Here is a 21,029-nt window from a genome sequence, read left to right on the forward strand (position 1 = left end):
TTGATGGAGAACTACTCATCCAAGTTAGATTTGTTTTAAGACTATTGTTTATGTTTTCAACCATAAGACTAATACCTTAAAAAATTGGATATATCACAAAATTAAGTGGAATAAATCAAGGTAAAATTATGTTTAAAATTTATTTTTCTCATTTAGCTTTGTATATTTCTGATCTTTGAATTTAATGTATTTGCTATGGGATGGTTTTCATTCCCTATTAGAAAATGAAGCTCAGAAACATATCCTGTGGCCCTCACATTTGCCTTTATGTACACTTGATACCAATCTGAAGGTATTCTATAGCAATTTTTTTTAATGCAGGGGATTTAATCCAGGGCCCTTGTGTGCCCGATACATTCTACATAAGCTACAACTCAACCCCATGAAATAAAGTTTTAATGAATTTGAAAGCTTGTATGGGTGTATAAAAATTTGTACAGTAGGTCTTTTATGAAACTTTTTACTGTATTTCATTTGAGAATATAATAGCTACAGATGTAATCTATTGATGAGGAAACTTAATTTACATTAGTTATTATTTTGTCTGAAAAGTGGTATCCATATGTTCAGATTGAGCTGCTTTAAACTTGCTTTGCTTATATATAAAATTCCCCCATTTTATAATCTTCAGTAGTTTTTAAATATAGTTACAAAGGATTTTTTGCTTTTGAAATCACACCCAAAATAATGTACTCATTGGGAGTTACTCTACCTTTTATTGTTGTTCATTTCATTTTGGTTTTTTGAGACAGAGTTTTGCGATGTAGTCTGAGTTGGTCTTGAAGTCATGATCCTCCTTCCTCAGCCTCTTGAGTGTTAGGATTTTAGGTGTGCATTACCATATTAGGCCCCTATTCAGTTTTGATTTTGAGACAGGATCTTATGTTCATGTAGCCCAGTGTATCAGGCTTAATCTTCAGGCCACCAACCAGCTCCCAAATAAAGACAGAGACTTAGTATTAGTTATGAATGCTCCACCTTATCTTACTCCTGTCTCATTAGCTCTTATAACTCAGTTTAACCCATTTCTCCTCATCTGTGTTTTGCCTCAGGGCTTTTTACCTTCATTCATTCTGTATGTCCTACTTTTCTGCTTCCTCTGTGTGTGGCTGCCAGCCAGCCAGCTGCTGGTCTCCCTCTTTTTCTCATTCATTCTCTTAGATTCCTCCTCCTACTTACTATTCTCTCTGCCCACCAGCCCTGCCCATCCCTCTACTGCCTAGCTATTGGCCATTCAGCTTGTTATTAGACCAATCAGATGCCTTAGGCAAGCAAGTTAAAACAAATTCAACATATCTTTACATAGTTAAACAAATACAGCGTAAACAAATGTGACATATCTTTGCTTAGTTAAACGAATATTCCACAACAGCCCTGGTCCTCCAGGGATCTCATGCAGCCTAGACTGGCCTCCAACTCCTTGTCCAATGAAAAAAATGAGGACATGACTGCTTCTAGGTATAGAGGAGGGGTACTGTAGATATTAGGAGAGCACAGCCAGAGGCTTGTGGAAGGGTCCAGACGGAGCCAGGCCCCAGACTGAACTGAGCCATGAGAGGAGCGGGGTTGCGGGAAGAGTGAGAGACAGAAAGGAGGTAAGAGAGAGGATCCAGAGACCAAGAGGCCAAGAAATTGGGTTATGTAGGAGTCAGTGAGGTTGGGGAGGGTGAAGGGAAGCTCAGGGGCTGGAGAGGGTTGGGTAGGGGGCTGGCTGTGCTAGCCAGGGTGACTCTGTAAGAGTGGGGACTGAGGAAGGCTTGTGGCCAGAGTCTGCTTTGATATGTTAAATAGGCACCTTAGTTAGCCATTTGTCCTGAATTTGAGACCTACCATTCCATTGTCCTCCTGGGATCTATGTAGCCCAAGCTGGCCTCCAGCTCCTGGTCCTCCCGTGTCTGTCTTGCAAGTGCTGGAATTACAAGCATGCACAACTGTGCCTGACTCTTCTTCCCATTCCTAGGACTGTGATTTGACATAGAGGTTTTAATTGCAAAGAAACCCAATTTTGGTTTTTGTGCTTTTGGCTTGCTTTTATTTAACCTATAAAATGAATGTGCACAACACAGAGTAAAGACACTTTTGTAGAAGAGTCTAAATCATGGGTGAATGTGGTAGTGCATGCCTATTATCCCAGCATGGATTTCTGTGAGTTTAAGGTGAGTCTGGTCTGCATAGAAAGTTCCAGGCTAACTAAGGCTACACAGTGAGATACTATATTAATTAACAAGTAAACAAGTAAATAAATATTCTAAATCACATTTGTGTCTGTTTCTTTGTACATTTATATGTATTTTCCATAGAATAGATACTTAGAAATGGACCTCTTGGCTTAGCAACTCCATTAAGGCTAGTATTTATGCTTATAGAATTTCTTCTCACTAAGAGAACGTGTGTACCCATTGCTCTTCTCCCTTATGATAGATACTATAAAATGTTTGTGGAGTAAAGAAATGTTAATTCTAAAATGTCCCTGACTTTCATGCTTACTATTGAAAATCGGTGTATTTACGTATTTATCAGCTGTCTTAGATAGGTTTCTATTGCTGTGATAAACACCATGACCAAAACCAATTTTGGGAGGAAGGGGTTTATTTCATCTTACAGCATACATTCCATCTTCTAGGAAGTCAGGGCAGGAACCTGGAGGCAGTAACTTGGACCAGAGACCTGGGAGGAGCTCTGCTTATTGGCTTGGTCTCCATGGCTTAGTCCATGGGCCTGGTTTATATAAGAAAGTAGGTCCTCCAGGGGTGGCACCTCCCTTAGTGGGCTGGGCCACATCAATCATTAATCAAGAAAACACCCCCACAGACATGCCCACAGACCAGTGTGATGGAGGCAATTCCAAAGCCAATGTTCCTTCTTTTCAGTCATAATAGTTTGTGTTAAGGTGACAAAACTGACTCACCAGTCATTTATAGTTGCAAGTTTAAGACAGAGTAACGTGTATGTGTGTGGGGGGAGGGAGGGAGGGAGGGAGAGAGGGAGAGGAGAGGAGAGGAGAGGAGAGGAGAGGAGAGGAGAGGAGAAGAGAGAGAGAGCTATGTAGCCTAGGCTGGCTTTGTATGTGCTATGTAGCTGATATTATCTTCAAACTCCTCATGGTCCAACTATCTAGGATTACAGACATCTATAATGCCTAGCTGTATTTTTTTCTTTTCCTTTTTACTTATGTTTCTGAGTTTTATATCCAGACTTAAATAAAACTTACCTATTTATTTATTTACTTAGGAATGTGCCATGTCCTATGTATGGAGGTCAGGACAATTTTGTGGCATCAGTTCTTTCCTTCAACCTTTACATGGGTTCTGGGAATCGAACTCGGGTCATCAGGCTTGCTTGGCAAATAATGCCTTTATACACTGAGCCATCTTGCTGACTCTATGTACAGACTTCTGTAGCTCAATTTAAAGTAAAAATTCCTACTCAGACCATGTATACTAAACATAAATGATAATGCTGTTGTTAACATTAGAGAAAGTGCAGTTGACTTGGTGAGTTCTTTTGGATTTCTCTCTTTCGGGAATATCAGTGTATCTGATACCAGTTAATATTAGAAGATGAAAATCTGAATATGCATTTCCATCCTTTACCATGATATTCTAGTTTGGAATCCCGTTAAAATTGTTTAGAAGCCAAGTGTTTGCTACCTTGATGAAACATTCTTGGTTGTTTTGAGCTTTGCTTTTCCCCTTTAGCCTGAGGTTCCTGTTCCTCCTGTTCAGTACAAAGAGCCTCTTCTGTGTCAGGTGTAGTTTATGGTTAAGTGTGTCTTCCCAGATTACAAATTCCTTGATGAGCCAGGTGGTGGCGGCACATGCCTTTAATCCGAGCATTTGGGAGGCAGAGACAGGTGGGTCTCAGAATCTACAGAGCGAGTTCCAGGACAGCCAGGGCTACATGGAGAAACCGTGTCTTGAAAAACCAAAACCAACCAACCAATCCATATAACCACTTTTTTTGTTTTTTGACAAGAACCGTGACTTAACTATTTCATATTCTGTACTGTCAAAGATAGTTGCTGGATGTATATAAAATGGATATAGTGACACACTTGCTTTTTTTTCAGCTTCTTTGCCCAAAATGCAGTGCCAAGTTGGGTTCCTTCAACTGGTATGGAGAACAGTGCTCGTGTGGTCGATGGATAACCCCTGCTTTTCAAATACACAAGAACAGAGTGGATGAAATGAAAATGTTGCCAGCCCTGGGGTCACAAACAAGGAAACTGTGAATTTAGGACACAGCTTGGAATAAAAGCCCAGGAAACATACTTCTCTTGATTACTATCTTTCATAGTGGAGTCAAAATTTCCTTTGGAGTGTCCAAAGATAATTACTGAAGTAGATGTGTGCTGGGAGCTTATACATGGTATATGATGTATGTGCAATACTTCACTGGGCAATCCAGGCTTTTAATCATGTAATTTTGATTTGATATAAAAAATCTTTTATAACCAGATGCCATGTTACATGTTTTAAAGCTTTTGTGCTGTTTGGATCTAGCCTATGCTTTAAGCTTGCAGGACAGGTGTTCTATCTCTGAGCTACATCTGGACCCGCTTATATTTGTACAAGTTATGCTTTGTAGGATGTTGGTCATGAGACACTAAAGTACTAAAGTCTAGATGGATAAAATTGTATGCAAAACTTGAAACTTGGTTTTCAGAAATACAAAGCAGATTAATTTGTTGTATTTTGAAAAATTATTTCTGTGTCTCATTTAAGAGACATTAGTAAACCTACATATGCCTTTTGGTGACTCCTCCTTGGCAGATGTGAACAGACATCTATTCAGCCTATATAGGACACTGACCATGGACCAAAGAGATAGTTCCATCCAAGTCCAGCTTGGTAAATTGGTGAGTTTATTGGGGTTACTTCAGGAGCATGAGCAACTCAAAGCAGTTGCATTTCCAGCATGGGCAATCTCTCACAAAAGCTGCATTCCTAGAGCTTCCTGCTGAATTGCAGGCAGCTTACTGCAGGTCTCTTCTCCCGGTGACCATCACAGTTTCTATTACCTTTGGGAAGGACCCTGTGAATTTTGTAACTGTCTCGAGCCTTGTAAACTGTGTTAATCCCTCTCTTCCTTCTTGGGGAGGGGGGAGAGAGAGAGAGAGAGAGAGAGAGAGAGAGAGAGAGAGAGAGAGAGAGAGAGAGAGAGAAAGGTTGAGGCAGGGTCTCTATGTAGCCCTGGTGTGTTGTGTATGTTTGTGTTTGAGAATGTTTGTGTTTGAGACAGCGTGTCTATGTAGTTCTGGCTGTCCTGGAACTCACTTGGTAGACCAGACTGGCCTGAGAGAGACCCAACTGCCTCTGCCTCCTGAGAGTGCTGGGATTAAAGGTGTATATGTCATAAGGTATGGCCAGATTAGCTTTTTGGTTTTACTTGTAATAACTAGAATTTATTTTATTTGTTTAATTTGAACATTTACATAAAAATCAGAATTAGCTAAAAGAGGGATGGTCTACGGCTTAAAGACATTTTACTTAGTTGTGTCTGTGTATAAAACATTGACATGGAACTGGGCAGTGGTGATGCATACCTTTAATCCCAGCACTGAAGAGACAAAGGCAGGTGGATCTCTGAGTTTGAGGCTTGTAATCTGACATTCCTTTGTGGGACTGCCAGTCCACAAATAATGGCACAGAGACTTATTATTAATTATAGAAGCTTGGCCTTTAGCTTAGGCTGTTTTCCAACTTGCTCTTATAACTCAAATTAACATGTTTCTATTAACCTACATTTTGCTACCTGACTTTCACCTCTCTCTCTGTACATCTGACTTCTTCTGTGTCTTGCTGGTGTCAATGCATCTCTTCTTCCTGGCGACCTCTCTTTCCCCGGAAGTCCCACTTATTCCCTCCTGCCTAGCTATTGGCCATTCAGCCCTTTGTTAAACCAATCAGAAGTTACCTTAGGCAGAGACACATCTTTACAGTATACGAAGATTATCCCACAATAGAGGCCAGCCTGGTCTACAGAGCAAGTTCCAGGACAGCCAGGGCTATACAGAGAAACCCTGTCTCAAAAAACCAAAAACAATCATAAAAGACATTGACATGGAAATAATTTTTAAATAACTTGAACAACAATCCTCTTTAAGCATGCCTAGTTAGTTTGGGAGGGGTTTACTAATGATTCTTGAGAAAGACCCCTGTATATGACTGAACCCTTTGGAAGCTTGCATATAATATTTCTTAAACAAGAAGAAATTCTTTCCTTTCTGTCTTTCATGAAATGTTCTCACCCCTTTCTCCTTCATTATCTCCTCGAAGCATTTCAAAACCTGGTCAATCCATGAGAGTGCCCCTTTGTGAGTGAAAAATGGTTGAATAGCCATAATCTCATATGGCTCAACTTAACATCTAGCCATCCTACACCATATAGCAGACAGTAGCCCATTTCATTTGCATTTGCATTTTTCAGTATAATGTGTAATGCACACTGAGAACATGTGTGCATTATTGTAGGTGATATGGTGAATAAATCACTGCTTTTGGCTACATACATTCCAGCTGGAAGGGGCAATACCTTTTTGAAAGCTAATTGTACTGGAGGAATGGCTGGGAACCCTAACTATGTAAAGTCCAGCCAGTCTGGAGGTGGAGGCAGGAGGAATCAGTTAAAGGTCTTTTTGAACTTTGTAGGGAGTTGGAGCAGGGGCCAGCCTGGCTACAGGAACCTCAAACAAATCAACAGAAAAACAAAACAAAGTGCATGCATACTGCTTTGGGGCCATTGGACAACATGACCCTGAGTGTGACTACTTCCCTTGCTGGGTCAGTTGGTGCTACCAGGAACCAGCCAAGAGACATTGGTTCTCCGTGTTGTCATGCTAGGCTCGGGGAGGCTGGTGTGGGCAACTTCCTGGTGGCTGATCCTGGAGTAATTGCCCTACAGCAGATGACAGCCAACCTCTGGGCCTCTCCAGTGATTAATTTTTTTTTTTTTTACAATTTCATTTGTGTATACAATGCTTTCTGATCACACATCTCATTCTTACACCTTTCCCAATCTCATACCCCTCCAATCACCCTCTTACTTTCATGTCTTTTTGTTTCTCTTGTGACCCAATGAACTTAACTAGTACTATCTCTGTGAGCACTGATGTGGTCACATCCAAATTATAATCAAGACTGACATCAAAATCTTTCATTTCTGTATCTCAGTTTGGTTTCACTTTTCAGGGTAATATACATTTTAAAGATGTCACACCGAAGTGCTGATCTAACTAAAATCTAATAGTACTGATGAGACACAATATAACAAGGTGTAATTTCACCCATCAGTTTGTTTTTTTTTTTTAACCAGTGTTCATCTGTAGGTTACCACTAGAGAACAAACTAAAGCCTACTAACATCTCCAGGTTACATATCCATGACCAATAAATGGTTTTATTCTCTTAATGATCATACTTTCATAGTGAAAGTGAACTTGGAGGCCAGGTATGAATTTAGAAGTGTGAAGTATTCTTGCAAAAATGAAGTGCACTCCCAACCCCCAGTCTAGCCTCTGTGTAAATACGGCAGGTTTAGGAACAAGTTAAACATAACTGTTAAGATAAAGTCAGCAGACTCACAAAGTAGGCAGTTCTCCAGGACAAGACTGTTTTCTTCAGCATACGGTGTCCATCAGAGTGTGGAAGAGTGTTGCAGAATACTTGTTTCCACTGTGTGAGCATGTGTCCTTGTGATTGGTTAATTAAAGAGCTGAATGGCCAATAGCTAGGCAGGAGAGACAGGTGGGATTCTGGGGAGAGAGGGGAAGAGGAGGAGGAATCTAGGTGTGTGGATTATGCCAGGGAGGTGCCAGGGAGACTCTGAAGAAGTCCAACATTCAGTACAGAGCAGAGGTAACTGAGCCACATGGCAGAACATATATTAATAGAAACAGGTTAATATGAGTTATAAGAGCTAGTTAGGGACAAGCCTAAGCTAAAGGCCAAACTTTTATAATTACCAATTCTCCTTGTTGTTTTTTGGGGACTAGCCATCCAAAGATAGTCCAACAAGAAAGCTTGTTACAGAAAAGGGATTGCCATGTGAACTAAACACAGTGTTAATCTTATTTGTATCTTCATTTTTACAAGCCAACTAACTCCAGGTGGGCATTTTAATGTATTTTTAGTATTTATGTGTATGTGTGTACACTTATTCATGTCTATCACATGTGTGCAGGATTCCTTGAAGCAGAAGAGAGCTGTAACTAGAATTATATTGGTTGTGAGCTGCCAGGTGGGTGCTGGGAACTGAACCCAGGTCCTCTAGGAGAGCAAGTGCTCTTAATTGCTGGGTCATCTCTAGTTCCTACACAGGAATTTTAAAGACTGAAAATTGAATGTGGAACATATAGATATTAGATGTTATTAAGGAATTACTGAATTTGCTAAGTATATATGGAATTTTAAAATAGGTTTTGTTTACACAGATGAAACAATTTGAGATTTGCTGTAAGACATTCCTGTAAAAAATGAAAAAGGTATTGGGAGGGAGGACAGATGGAACAGGAGTGGCAAATGGTTGAAGCTGGGGTGGTAGTAACATGGGAATTCACCATATTGCCTCTTACATTTGTTAAAATAAATGTTGAAGTGTTGCTGTGTGTGATGGGGGCGGTCCTCCTGTGTATATGATGTCTTATTGGTTGATAAATAAAGTACTGTTGGCCAATAGGAAAACAAGATAGGTGGGACTAGGAGTCAGGGAGGATTCTGGGAAATGTAGGAGAAAGCGCAGAGTCACCATGTGAGCCCGGGAAGACAGGATGCTTCCATTGGTGTCCGATAAGATATGTAGATTTATGATAATTAAGACTGAGCGAGCAGATGAGAAATCCTAGTCATTGGCAAAGCAGCATTTGTACCTAATATAAGTCTCTGTATGTTACTTGGGACCATAATGTGGCAGTGGGCGGAACTTGGGCTGCCTGGCAGGAAGCACCCACAATGTGGCAGCGCTGGGGGGGGGGCGGCTTGGTGGAAAGACTTATTATTACACTGTGTACACAATGTAAGTGTTTGTAAGTGGAAATCCTAAAAAGCACACTGGACAAAGTATAACTGATGGAATTCGGCAAGGGGTTTGGACACAAGAGTGTGGTACAAAAGTCAATAGTGTAGCTATAGCTAAGATACCAAACAAAAGAGAGTGAAAAAACAACTATAAACTCTGAAGAAGAAAGCCTTAATGACCTCAGGATGGGCAAGATTTCTTAAAATACAAGTGGCAGAGACCTGACAAAAGACTGACAAATTCACTACACTGAACAGAGAGAAAATCCCCCATAAATAAAGACAAATGCTAAGCCAGAAGACATTCACAACACACACACACACAACAGTAAAATGAATAAAGTAGGCCACCTAAAGAATTACACATCACAGAGAGAAAGGAAACCCAATGGCACACTTTATAAAAGAGTGGACAGTTCACGGAACAATGTATAGTTGAATGAACATTAAGAAACACAGCATCCCTGAACTGTCAGAGAAATGTAAACTATAGTCACAAGTATGCATAGTAACACAAATTATAAAAGTCTGATCATATCTAGTGTTGGTGAGGATGTAAACTGCTCATTTTGCAAGTGACCCAGAAAACCTGGGAAGATGTCCTAGTAAACAATTCAAAGACCTAAGTGTCCATCTTAGGTAAACAAAAATTGTGATTACATCTATTCAAGGAAATATAGCAGTTAAAACATGGAGAGAGCCTCAAAGGTAATGCTGGTGACAGTGATTTGGAGAGCATCACAGTGGTATACATTTATGTGAATTACCCCACAACACTCAACATATGCATTTACAAACATTTAAACATGGTAAAAGTTAAAATGGACTAAAAAGATTTCTATAAAATTCATGGTAGGAATTGTCTATTTGGACAGAGGGAAATTAAGGTGGGTATGTAGTGATACAGTGGGAAGACAGTTCAACTTGCCTGTATATAAAATTAAACATTTCATAGACTGTGAGAAAAATTTAGATTTAAGTGAAAAAATGTTAACATTTGTTTGCTTAATGACAGGTATCCAAATATCTATCATAACTGCCCAGACTTTTTGAATAAGAGAACTTATAAAAATTAAATTTTACAAAAATTAAAAACTGAAAAATTGAAGTTCAATCATGATTTTTTCTTAAAAGACCACGGTGTTTGGTAGGTAGAGAAAACTCGATTTTATTTTAGTTTCTATGTCAATGAATTTGAAGCGCAAGAATGAAAGAGTTACAAGTTTCACCGTAAATAAAAATGTATCATTCCAACGATGGAAGAAATGACATTTATTGTATGGGGACTTTAAAAGTGCGTGTGTGTGCGGTGTGTGTGTGCCCGTGTGTGTGTGCGGTGTGTGTGTGTCTGTGTCTGCGCGTGTCTGTGTCTCTGTGAGTGTGTGTCTGTGTGTCCCGTGTGTCTGTGTCTGTGTGTTTGTCTGTGTGTGTGTGTGCGGTGTGTCTGTGTGTGCCCGTGTGTGTGTGTCTCTGTGTGTGTCTGCGTGTCTGTGTGTGTGTCTGTCTGTGCGCGCCCGTGTGGCGCACTGCACGTGTCCATGCGTGTGCGCTCCCAGCCGGCCTTGAGGACCTCTGAGCGGGCTTTCCCCCCAGCTTTCCTCACTGTTTTCCCCCCAGCTTCCCCGCATCCCGCAATGCAATCGGTAGAAACATCAGCCACGAGGAGCTCAGAGGACTCTGGGAAGCATTTCTGTTGTGTTTGTAACCATGGGGAAAATTGCACTCGGTCCTAGAGGGATCCGCGTTCGGTCACCGCTCCGTCTTGCGCAGTAGTCACCGGCCACAGAAAATGAGTAAAACTGAAAAAGAAACAATACTAACTATGGTCTTGAAACTATTTTTTTTCAAGTCTAGTTTACAGTTTCAGTTGGAATTTATGTGCATGGTTTTGTTCTAAAAATATTTAGAATCTTGAGTTGCTAGTAATAAAAGATTGACAACTTACTGCGAGTTTTGGAAATTCTTTAGGGGGCAAGTGTGGACGTGGGGCGTTTATCGTAGATATTTTCTTCGTTTAAATTTGTTTGAAAGTGGGCTTTCTGCGAGTCTGATCTGTGAGAAGGTTTTCCCCCGACTGTGTAAGGAATCAGTTCTAGCAAACGTGGAAACTCTTCGTGTCTGTCTTTATCTACGTGCACGCGGAAAACTTTTACAGTGACAGTGAAGTACTCACAGGCACCGGATCAGATTTGCTGTCGATTTCTAATTTTGCTATGAGATATCTACATCGTAGTATTAAGCACAGTCAAAGAACAAACCACTACGTTCAGGAGACTTTTAATGGTTTTAATTTCATCAGCAAATTTTAATTTTTAATGTTATCAGCACATTTTAACGGAAGCAGTTAAATCTGTGTGCTCGCTGCCCATCTTTAAAAATAAAAGGAGCAACAAGAACAACAAGAAAAATCCCACAGCGGGACAGAAAGTGCTGAAGTCACCCACAGGGAAATATTCACTCACAGGTCGGCTTGGTTTAACGCTGACGTCTCCTTCGCTTTTGCTCCAAGTGCGGGTGTGCGGTGAGCTAGTTTGCCTCCGCTCGGCCACCGTCCGTCAGCGTTCCGCAAATTTTGTCCGCCGGCCGCCGCCGTTTTGGATTACTCACCGATCCGAGTAGTGAGGGAGAGGCGTCTGTTTGGCGGAAGCCGGCTGGTGCGGCCGGGACCATGGAGTCGCCGTTTAGCCCGGGGTTTCCTCACGGGCCGGAGGAAGACTGGGGTGAGTGGGTCTGCGAATGTGCCCGGGCTAGCCCGGGGTTTTCCTCCGGGTTTCCGCCCGGGACGGTGACAGGTGTGGACGAGCCTGGCCCGGGGAGCCAGGCCACCGGCACCGGCTCGCTCGCTCGCTCGCGGGCTTCCGTCCTGGCCGCGGCGATGGTGAAGTGATGCTGTCATCGGAATGGCCGTGGCTTTCTAGCGTGTGCTCCTGGTGGAGGCGCCGGGTGACCCCGAGAACTCAGCGGGACGACCGTGGCTGCCCCGAGCTGCTTTCTCAGACCGTGGGCTGTGGGCGTGGAGCGAAGTGCGTGTGTGTCTGTGTGTGCGTGTGTGTCTGTGTGTGTGTGTACGCGTGTGTGTGTGTGTACGCGTGTGTGTGGTGTGCGTGTTCGTGTGTGTGCGTGTGTGTCTGAGTGTGTGAGTGAGTGTGTGTGAGTGTGCGTGCGTGTGTGTCTGTGTGTGCGTGTGTGTCTGTGTGTGTGTACGCGTGTGTGTGTGTGTACGCGTGTGTGTGTGTGGTGTGCGTGTTCGTGTGTGTGCGTGTGTGTCTGAGTGTGTGAGTGAGTGTGTGTGAGTGTGCGTGCGTGTGTGTCTGTGTGTCCGTGTGTGCGCGCGTGTTCGTGTGTGTGCGTGCGTGTGTGTCTGTGTGTCCGTGTGTGTGCCTGTGTGTCTGTGTGTGCGCGCGTGTTCGTGGTGTGTGTTCGTGGTGTGTGTGCGTGTGTGTGTTCGTGTGTGTGTGTGTGGTGTGTGTGTGAGCGTGGCATGTGTGAGAAAATATGGTTGACATACAGAAGAAAATCCTTATCTCTCAGCTTTCACTGCTGGCTTAAGGCAATATCTAAATTGGCAAAGAAGCAAAGGTCCCAAGCACATGACCCCTGTCCCTGATTGCTAGATCTAACATAAGCTGATGTAATCCTACTGCTGCCCAAACACAGCTCTGACATCGCTTGTTAAGTCTTTCTTGCTTGGTTTCGGTGTTCAGGAAGGATGGATGGAGTGGGGACGACAACGGACAAGTGTTGTCATCTAAATCCTTGGAGGAAGCTGTGTTTACAATACAGAATATTAACGGGATCCAGTATGAAGTCGGAATTCTGTAGGTCCTTCAGTGGACCCTGTAGTGAGACTACACCGTTCTAAAGCGTTGTAATTTTGGGCTCTTATTTTCCTAGGACCAGAGACCAACATTCTACCACAACACGAGGGGACTCTCAGAATGTATTGCACATCCTAGTTTATTTTCCGGTGACGGATGTGCTCTACAATCTATGAGAGATTTTGTTTTAATCCTTGGGTAGATTTTCGAAGACTTTATGGAAAAAAACCGTAGATGTCCATTTTTCCAGTGCGTTTTTCCAGCTAAATATTTTGGTATAATAACATTAGCTACTTGCTGAGGATTTTTTCAGTCAGCTATTCTGCAGAGCATACTACAGTGCTATTTATGTCAACAACTGTCCCTGTGAGATCCTGCCCTCCTTTAGATGCTGAAACTGGGGCTGACAGAATTTGTGCTCAGAGTCTTAGAGGTGTTGAATGGTAAAAGTAGGATTAGAACCAAGGCTGTCTAACTTTGAAGTCTGTGCCCCTGGTTTTTCTACTCTGTAACACTTTACAACTCTTTTCCAAAGGTGTATTCTTCCTAATGCTTTTTCTGTTTTTAACAAGTGGACTTCAGTATGTTGGGTAGTTAGGATTTCTTTTCTCAACCATTTGACCCTTATATTTTCATGGCATTTTAAAAACTATAACATGAAACACCTTGTGATAGCATTATTTTGTCTTGTTTTCTGATTCTCAGCTGCATTTTTCCTAACTGCTAAACTTAAGTCTTCAACAAAACATTTAGTTCTTTGTAGTTGGTGGATTGACTCTGTTCTCAGGTGCCCCATTTCTCCTTGAATGTGTCCTTCTGTTGTTTTCTTAGGTTTCCTTTTTCAGACTGTTAACAATCAACTCTCGTTTGAATACTTTCATCCATTAGGTGTTCCCTAAGTAGGATAGATTTTGCAGGCATTAGATACTACTGTTTACTAGGGTTTCTCAATAAAATGATGGATTCTCTGGGAGTTGCTGTTTTGGATGTTTGATTATTTTACTGAAGTGTTGATGTTTTAAAATTAGTTTTAGCTGCTGCCCTGTTAAAATTTAAAAATTAGATCTTATAATTAGTATTCTTATGATGAACAACTTGAACAATTTGAAGGACATTATCAGCATAGGGCATGATGGGATGTGCTTCTATTTATTTATTTTCTAAATGTGATTAATGAAATTTAGAGCTGGCATCTGCAAATGTCTTTTGAAAAGATCCACATAGCAGATATTTTGGGCATTGCTATCATGTGGCCTCTGTTGTAGCTGTTTTGCTGCTGTGAAAAAGCACCATAGACAGAGTAGCTAAGTGAGAAGGGCTGTGTTTCTGTAAAAGCTTGTGGAGACTCAAATTTGGATTTCACATAGGTGTATTTTGTTATTTCTTTTACTTAGAATCTTTTAAAGACATTGTTTTGCTGTGTATCTCAGGCTGGCCACAAACTTCTGATATTCTGCCTTAGCCTTCTGAATTGGGGGTTATAGGTACATGGTGTCATACCTGACTCTGTATATTGCTATTGTTGTTAGGTCTTTTAAGACGTGGTCTTGCTAGATAGCACAGGATGGCCTAAAACTTTCATAAGTCTCCTTCCTCTGGCCCCCTAATTATATTTAATGTATGACTTAATAATCTTTTTAAAAGTGTAGCTTTAGGATTTTAGAGTAATTGTACTGATAATACATGCAATTCCATACGATCCCCCCTACTCTCTACAACTTCCTCTACTGGTAACATCTTATATTACTATGCTGGTTAGTTGGTTGTTTTTGTTTGTTAATTTGACACAAGCTAGAATCATTTGGGAAGAGAGAACCTCTATTGAGAAAATTCCTCCATCAGATTGTCACGTAGGCAAGTCTATGGGTCTTTTTTTTTTTTTTTTTTGATTGATGATTGATGTGGGAGAGCCTAGCACTTTGTGAATGGTGCCAACCTGGGCAGGTGGTTTTGGGGTATATAAGAAGGCAGGCTGAGCAGGCCATGGGGAACAGCATTCATCTATGACTTCTGCTTCAGCTCCTGTTTCTCGGTTCCTGCCTTGAGTTCCTATCCTACTTCCCTTCATGTAGGCAGTGATTGGGACATGTAAACTAAATAAACCCTTTTCTCCCCAAGTTGCTTTTGGTCATGGTGTTTATCACAGCAATGGAAGGCAAACTAAAGCAATTAGTGTGGTACTTTTGAGATGTATGAATTAGTGTTGATCAGTTTTCTTCATTTTTAAAGACAAGTTCTCCAATTTGGCCTGGAACATTTGATGCAACCCAGGCTTTCTTGAATTCTTAGTGCTCTTCTCTCAGCTTCCTAAATACTGGAATTACAGGCATGAGCCACTGTGCCTGGCTTGATAGATTAGTATTATGTGAAGGATGAAACTTAATATAGAGGCTTTGACATGTGTAACACCATGAGCCCATCATAACCGTGTTGTCAAAGTAGGGTAGAGTATCTCTCTTTCACACATTCCCTGTGCTTCATCCATTCATCCCTCCTTCCTTCCACCTGATAGTCCAATACCCCATAATAGATCTTTTCATTGTCTCCACAATTTTACTTTTGTTGTAGAGTTGGAACCACGCAATATGTAACCTTTTCAAACTGGCTTCTTTACTTAGGAGTATGCACTTGGAGTTCCTCTGTGTCTTTTTGTGGCTTGGTGGCGTATTTCTTTTTAGCATCAAATAGTGCCAAAGATAAGGGTTTTGACAAATGTTTAATGACAGTGATCTGTCATTACAGTATCCTACACAGTGTGTAGGATGCTAGCTAGTGTGCTCAGGTTTTGATGCTAGCCCCCTTCTCGACTTGTAGACGACTGCCTTCTTGCTGTGTCCTCACATGGTGTTGAAGGAAAGAGAGTTATCCTCTTCTTACAGCATCATTTAGCCTTAGTAATCTCCTCAAGACCCTGTGTTGGATATAGCCATCTTGGGGATTAGGGTTTCAATATGAATTTTTGGAGGACATAATTCAGCTTAGAGCACATAGTTTGTATATCTATTACATGTTGATATATTGGTTGCTTCCAGTTTTTGGCAGTTAGACATGAAGCTGCTCTCAACATCTGTGTGCAGGTTTTTGTATTGATATAAGTTTTCTTATCATTTGGACTGATCCCAGGGAGCTCAATTACTGGAACGTATTGTAATTTGGTTTATAAGAAACTGCCAAGCTTGTATCATTTTGTGTCTCCACCAGCAGTGAGTGGATGTTTCTGTTTGCTGGCATTTGCTGTTGCCAGTACTTTGGAGTTTAGCCATTTTAACAGGTGTGTGGTGGTGCCTTGTTTTAATTTGCAGTTTTCTAATGTTACATGGTGTTGGGCATCTTCTCATGGCTAGTTTGCAGTATTAAACTTGCCTTCTTCCTCTCCCCCTCTTGCTTGAATCGTGCAAAAGCCACTTTCTTTTCTTTTTCTTTTTTTTTTAAAGTCACTTAAGAGATGTATGTCAAGATAAGAAGCTTCCTGCTGCTGCGGTTTCTCTCATGTCTTTAGTGTCTTCTTTGAAGCTTCGTTTCCTTTTCTTGCACTGACCAAAGTGTGACACTCCCCTGATGACACAGCTTCCCCAAAGTCTGGGTGAAAGCCTTCTGCACCCTGCACCTCAGAATACAGTAGGTGTCTTTCTTGTCCTTCTCTGTCATTTCCAGAACATACCCCTTTCCTCCACAGGCAGTGTCGAGGTGTCAGTGTTACCTTGTCACAGTATAAGTCTTCCACCTCTTTGTGTTGCAGAGATCTGCTGATTCTTTCATCACTTTCACTTACTTCTTGGAAAATGTAGTTACTAGCTTACTATTGCTTTCTCCAACATTACCCGTTAGTGTTCTTGGATATTTCAGTAGACTCAGCCAGTCTGTTCTCTGTCTTGTGACTGATGATCTTTCCCTAAAGCTTTTCTCTGCAGCCTCTGACACCTCCTCTTTCTTGCTCTGAACCAGAACTTCCAGTCTCTGTGTCTCATTTTCTCCACAACACACTTGTCTTCCCTCCACGCAGATGCTGAAGGTGGCGTCTTGTTCCTAGAGAGAATCCAGCCTTCTGTGTGTGTTTCAGATCGCTCATCCTTTATTAAAAGTGTTGCTCAAGGTATTTTTCCTGGTGCTTATAACATTTCTCCCATCTCTGTTAGAAAACAAATATGTAGTTATTTAACTTTTCCTATTTAGAGGGGAGAAAAGAAATTGCAAACTCTCCTTAGATGTTACTTCCCTTTTGCTGTCACCGCATTTCTCCTCTTCTTCCCCATCTCTCTCTTTTTTTTTTTTTGTACATAGAGAAATTTCTTAAAAATCCGTGTTCAATAGTGACCCCAATTTTTCCTTCTTTTAGCTCACATATTTATTTATTTATTTGTGTGTGTGTGTGTGTGTGTGTGTGTGTGTGTGTGTGTGTGTGTGTAGAGGGTGGTGTGGCCTGCATGTCCAGGGCACACGTGTGTGTGTGTGTGTGTGTGTGTGTGTGTGTGTGTGTGTGTGTGTGTGTCAGAATATTACCTTCGGGAGTTGGTCCTTTACTTCTGTCATGTGGGTCCTGGGGACCAAACTCAGAGCATCAGGCCTGGCAGCAAGCACCTTTACTTACTGAGCCATCTTGTGGCCCCATTTTCCATCTTATTGAAAATAATAAGACTCTGATCAGGCCGAGATAAAGTAAAAAGCAAGATGACTGTGGAGGAGTAAACAAATAAGGTCAGGGTCGAGGGTGGTAAGGTGGAAAATCTTGTTAGGAAGGCTAAAAATCACAGCTGCCATTCATTGTTGAGGGAAGTCTAAATATTAGTAGTGTGAAATTGGTGAAAAGGACATAGGAATAGGCAGTAGATTGTAATAAGAGTGATTTGTGCCATTAGTTTCTCATGGATTCTTGTGAAATAGTCTATAAACATATAAGTGTATTCATCTACCTTCAGGTTTTTTTTAAACCACAGAAGTTGAAAGATGAATACACCGATATCTGTATTTATCTTTTGCACCAACTGCTAAAATCCTGTCCCAATTACTTTGTGCCTCATTACTACCCACACTTCCTCTTTCCCCCGAAACACAAACATGTAGAATGAAACTCCTAAATACTTTACCAGATATTTCTTAAGAACAAGGGATGTTTATTTGAAAAAAAAAAACATGAATGCATGACAATATTTATAGTTCTAAGCCAGACCACAAGGTTCCTTCTAACCTTGCATTAACTATGGTCATCCATCACTTACAAGAGGAACACATTTTGAGAAGTATGCTGTGTGACCATCATAGTGTGGCATGTGCTTACAAAGATTGTCTGATACATATGTGCATATATAACACACACATAAATGCTATAGCCTGATGGGGGATGTCCTTCTGTATATGTTTCTCTTATTGGTTGATGAATAAAACACTGTTTGGCCAATAGAGGCAGGAAGATAGGTGGTACTAGGAGACGAGGAGAATTCTGGGAAAGGTAGGCAGAGGGAGACGGCGGAAATGCCATTTAGAAACCAGGAGGATAGGACACACATTCACTGGTAAGGTAAGGCCATGTGGAAATACTTAGATTAATAGATATGGCTTAATAATTAAGAGAGAGCTAGCCAGTAAGAAGCCCTAGCCATCGGCCAACACTTTTATAATTAATATAGCATCCGTGTATTTATTTGGGGCTGAGAAGGGTGGCGGGACCAGGTGGGACAAGAAAAATTCCAGCAACAATAGCCTATGGCTCTTATGGCCACAGTGAACAAAACAATCTGAAATTAAATAAAATATAAGAGAAAATAATGCAATTAAGGTGCAGTAGATGTAAGATGTATGTCTGCCAGTGTAACATAGCTCACCATTTTAATAAATAGAGGGAGCATACTATTAAAGTAAGGATAAGAAGTGTACTGTAGCAAATTCTAAACTAATAACATAGTTGTTGGTTGTCATTATTAAGATTATGTGTATACTATACATAACTGTGTACTTTGTGAGCTTCACAATGGTTGTTTACACATCACTACCACAAATACTTGAGCATGCATCATCATAAGACTGTGTGTTAGCCCTGATTTCTCTAGGTGATAGGGATTTTTCAATCCTGTTATAATTTTTTGGGGGCTGCTTTTATATATTGTTGGCCATATTTGTTTTCAACATCCCTTTTAAAAGTTTTGTTTGTTTGTTTTAAACAGAATCTTATAGTCTATGTAGTTAAGGATGGAGGACAACCTTGAACTTACGTCCTCTTGCCTCTGCCTCCCAGGTGCGAGGTTATAGCCTCGTGTAGGAGTCACTCTACTGATGGAACTACACCTCTAACTCTTCAACAGGCTCAGCTAGGTGTGGTTTCTTTGTTTTTTATTTTTATTTTCCTTCAAACAGGATTTATCTGTATAGCCCTGGCTGTCCTAGAACTGACTTTGTAGACCAGGCTTACTTCCAACTCAGGTGAAAGAGATCCACCTGCTTTTGCAATGCTTATACCATTAGAAAGAGCACCCCTTCCTTCTCCTTCCATGTGAATTCATTGAAATTTTTTTATCTTAATGAATTGTAAAGTTTTACTTTAATGTTTAGATTTTCTCAGGTTTGATCAGTGGGAGTTCATTCATGTTAGTGTCTTTGGTCTTTTGACATATTCATGTTTGTTTGTGTGTCCATGAGGTACTAGGGATTGAACTCAGGGCCTTCCTTGCACATGGTAGGCAGGAATGCTGCTACAGAGCTATGGCCACTGTTTTTTTTTTTTTTTTATGTTCTTGTCTTTTGCTGAGAATTTCTTTTTCTTCCTTCCTTCCTTCCTTCCTCCCTTCCTCCCTTCCTTCCTTCCTTTCTTCCTTCTTAAAAAGACACATCAAGATTTCTCAAATACGCCGGGCGTTGGTGGCACACGCCTTTAATCCCAGCACTCGGGAGGCAGAGGCAGGCGGATCTCTGTGAGTTCAAGGCCAGCCTGGTCTCCAGAGCGAGTGCCAGGACAGGCTCCAAAGCTACACAGAGAAACCCTGTCTGAAAAAAAAAAAAAAAAAGATTTCCCAAATACAAGGCTTATTTTGTATGTTCTGTGTTCCGAGTCAGCCTTTTCTCCAAAGAGCCCCTTAGTGATTTCCTTCTTGTGGAGGATGGTATTTAATATCCAGTATCTGAGCACATTATTTTCATTCTGTTGGGGTGTCATTGTCCTATTCTGTCAGCAGACTGACTGGGAAATGAATGCATGTCTCTATGCATACATACACACAAACATCTTTAATGATCTCCTTCTCTCCTTCATATTTATTTTGAGACAGTTGTTATTCTGTGGCCCAGGCTTGTCTGCAACTAGGATGTAGCACAGGATGGTCTGGAACTCGCAGATTCTCCTACCACTGCCTCACAAGAGCTGAGATTATACTTATGTACCACCATTCCTGGCTGTATATGAATATTTAAAATTAGGTCACTTACTAATTATTTCAATCCAACAACTTATAGTTGTAGCCTTCCCCTCTCCATGTTTCAGAATCCTCCGTCAGACAGTGAGATATCTCACTTGGGTTCTTTTAGATATGCTTCTTCATCTACTTCGTCAGTTAGCGGATTGTTAACTGTAATCCTGACTACTCAGGCAGTCTCTTCCATCTGTCAGGTTGTTCTCCCTCCCATCAGCTCCATTTCATTGGCGCCTAGGGAATATTGCCACCTACATCAGGCAAGCTGCTCTTCACCACCATACCATTTCTTTGGATACCAGGCACTTTCCTGCAGATGACTATGCATAAACCCCAGCAGCCTCATTGCTCGGTTGTCTTAGAAGCTGGCTTCTTTGTGTGGGGGAGGCTGGGGAAGAAAGGACGATTGGGATGAAAGGTAAGAGTCAGATTATGGATACGCATGTTTTGAATAGGAAGCTCATAGACTTTGGAAGTAGATCTAATACAGAGAGCACGGGAGAGGAGTAAACAGTGTTTCTAGGGTTTTTGGCTTGAGCCACTAAGAGAATTGAATGCCATTAAGTGACAATTAGAAACAGTAGAAGGTTTGGTAGAAGTAATGAGAGCTCATTTTGGAGTGGGCTAAGTTGGAGGTACCTTTTAAACAATCACAAGGAAATGTAAGCATAGTGTGTTATCCATGCTTTTTGACATTATCAGCTGGAGATATATATTTGGCAATGCCTGGTGTAGAGATCCTATTTAAAGCTATGAGTTCTTTGGCGTTTCAAAGAGAGAATGTTTGATAGAAAAATTTAT

At 41.2% G+C, this 21,029-nt stretch overlaps 2 protein-coding genes across 5 annotated transcripts in view; both read left to right on the forward strand.

The window, feature by feature from the left end:
* Positions 1-4,458, forward strand: part of Dusp12 (dual specificity phosphatase 12) — a 10,872-nt gene extending 6,414 nt beyond the window's left edge. For 3 of the 4 annotated variants that reach the window (XM_027417056.2, XM_027417057.2, XM_035445405.1), the window contains one exon: positions 4,070-4,458. In XM_027417056.2, the coding sequence (XP_027272857.1) occupies positions 4,070-4,231 (162 nt within the window). In that variant the 3' untranslated portion in view covers positions 4,232-4,458. The remainder of the gene's footprint in view (positions 1-4,069) is intronic. The other variant, XM_027417058.2, reaches the window with a different exon arrangement.
* A 2,292-nt stretch (positions 4,459-6,750) lies between these two features.
* Positions 6,751-21,029, forward strand: part of Atf6 (activating transcription factor 6) — a 166,524-nt gene continuing 152,245 nt past the window's right edge. The window contains exons 1-2 of the mRNA XM_027418065.2: positions 6,751-6,933; positions 11,544-11,733. Of these exons, the coding sequence (XP_027273866.1) occupies positions 6,751-6,933; positions 11,544-11,733 (373 nt within the window). The remainder of the gene's footprint in view (positions 6,934-11,543; positions 11,734-21,029) is intronic.

The sequence above is a fragment of the Cricetulus griseus genome, chromosome 5 (genome assembly GCF_003668045.3).
Source record: "Cricetulus griseus strain 17A/GY chromosome 5, alternate assembly CriGri-PICRH-1.0, whole genome shotgun sequence".
NCBI lineage: Eukaryota > Metazoa > Chordata > Mammalia > Rodentia > Cricetidae > Cricetulus > Cricetulus griseus.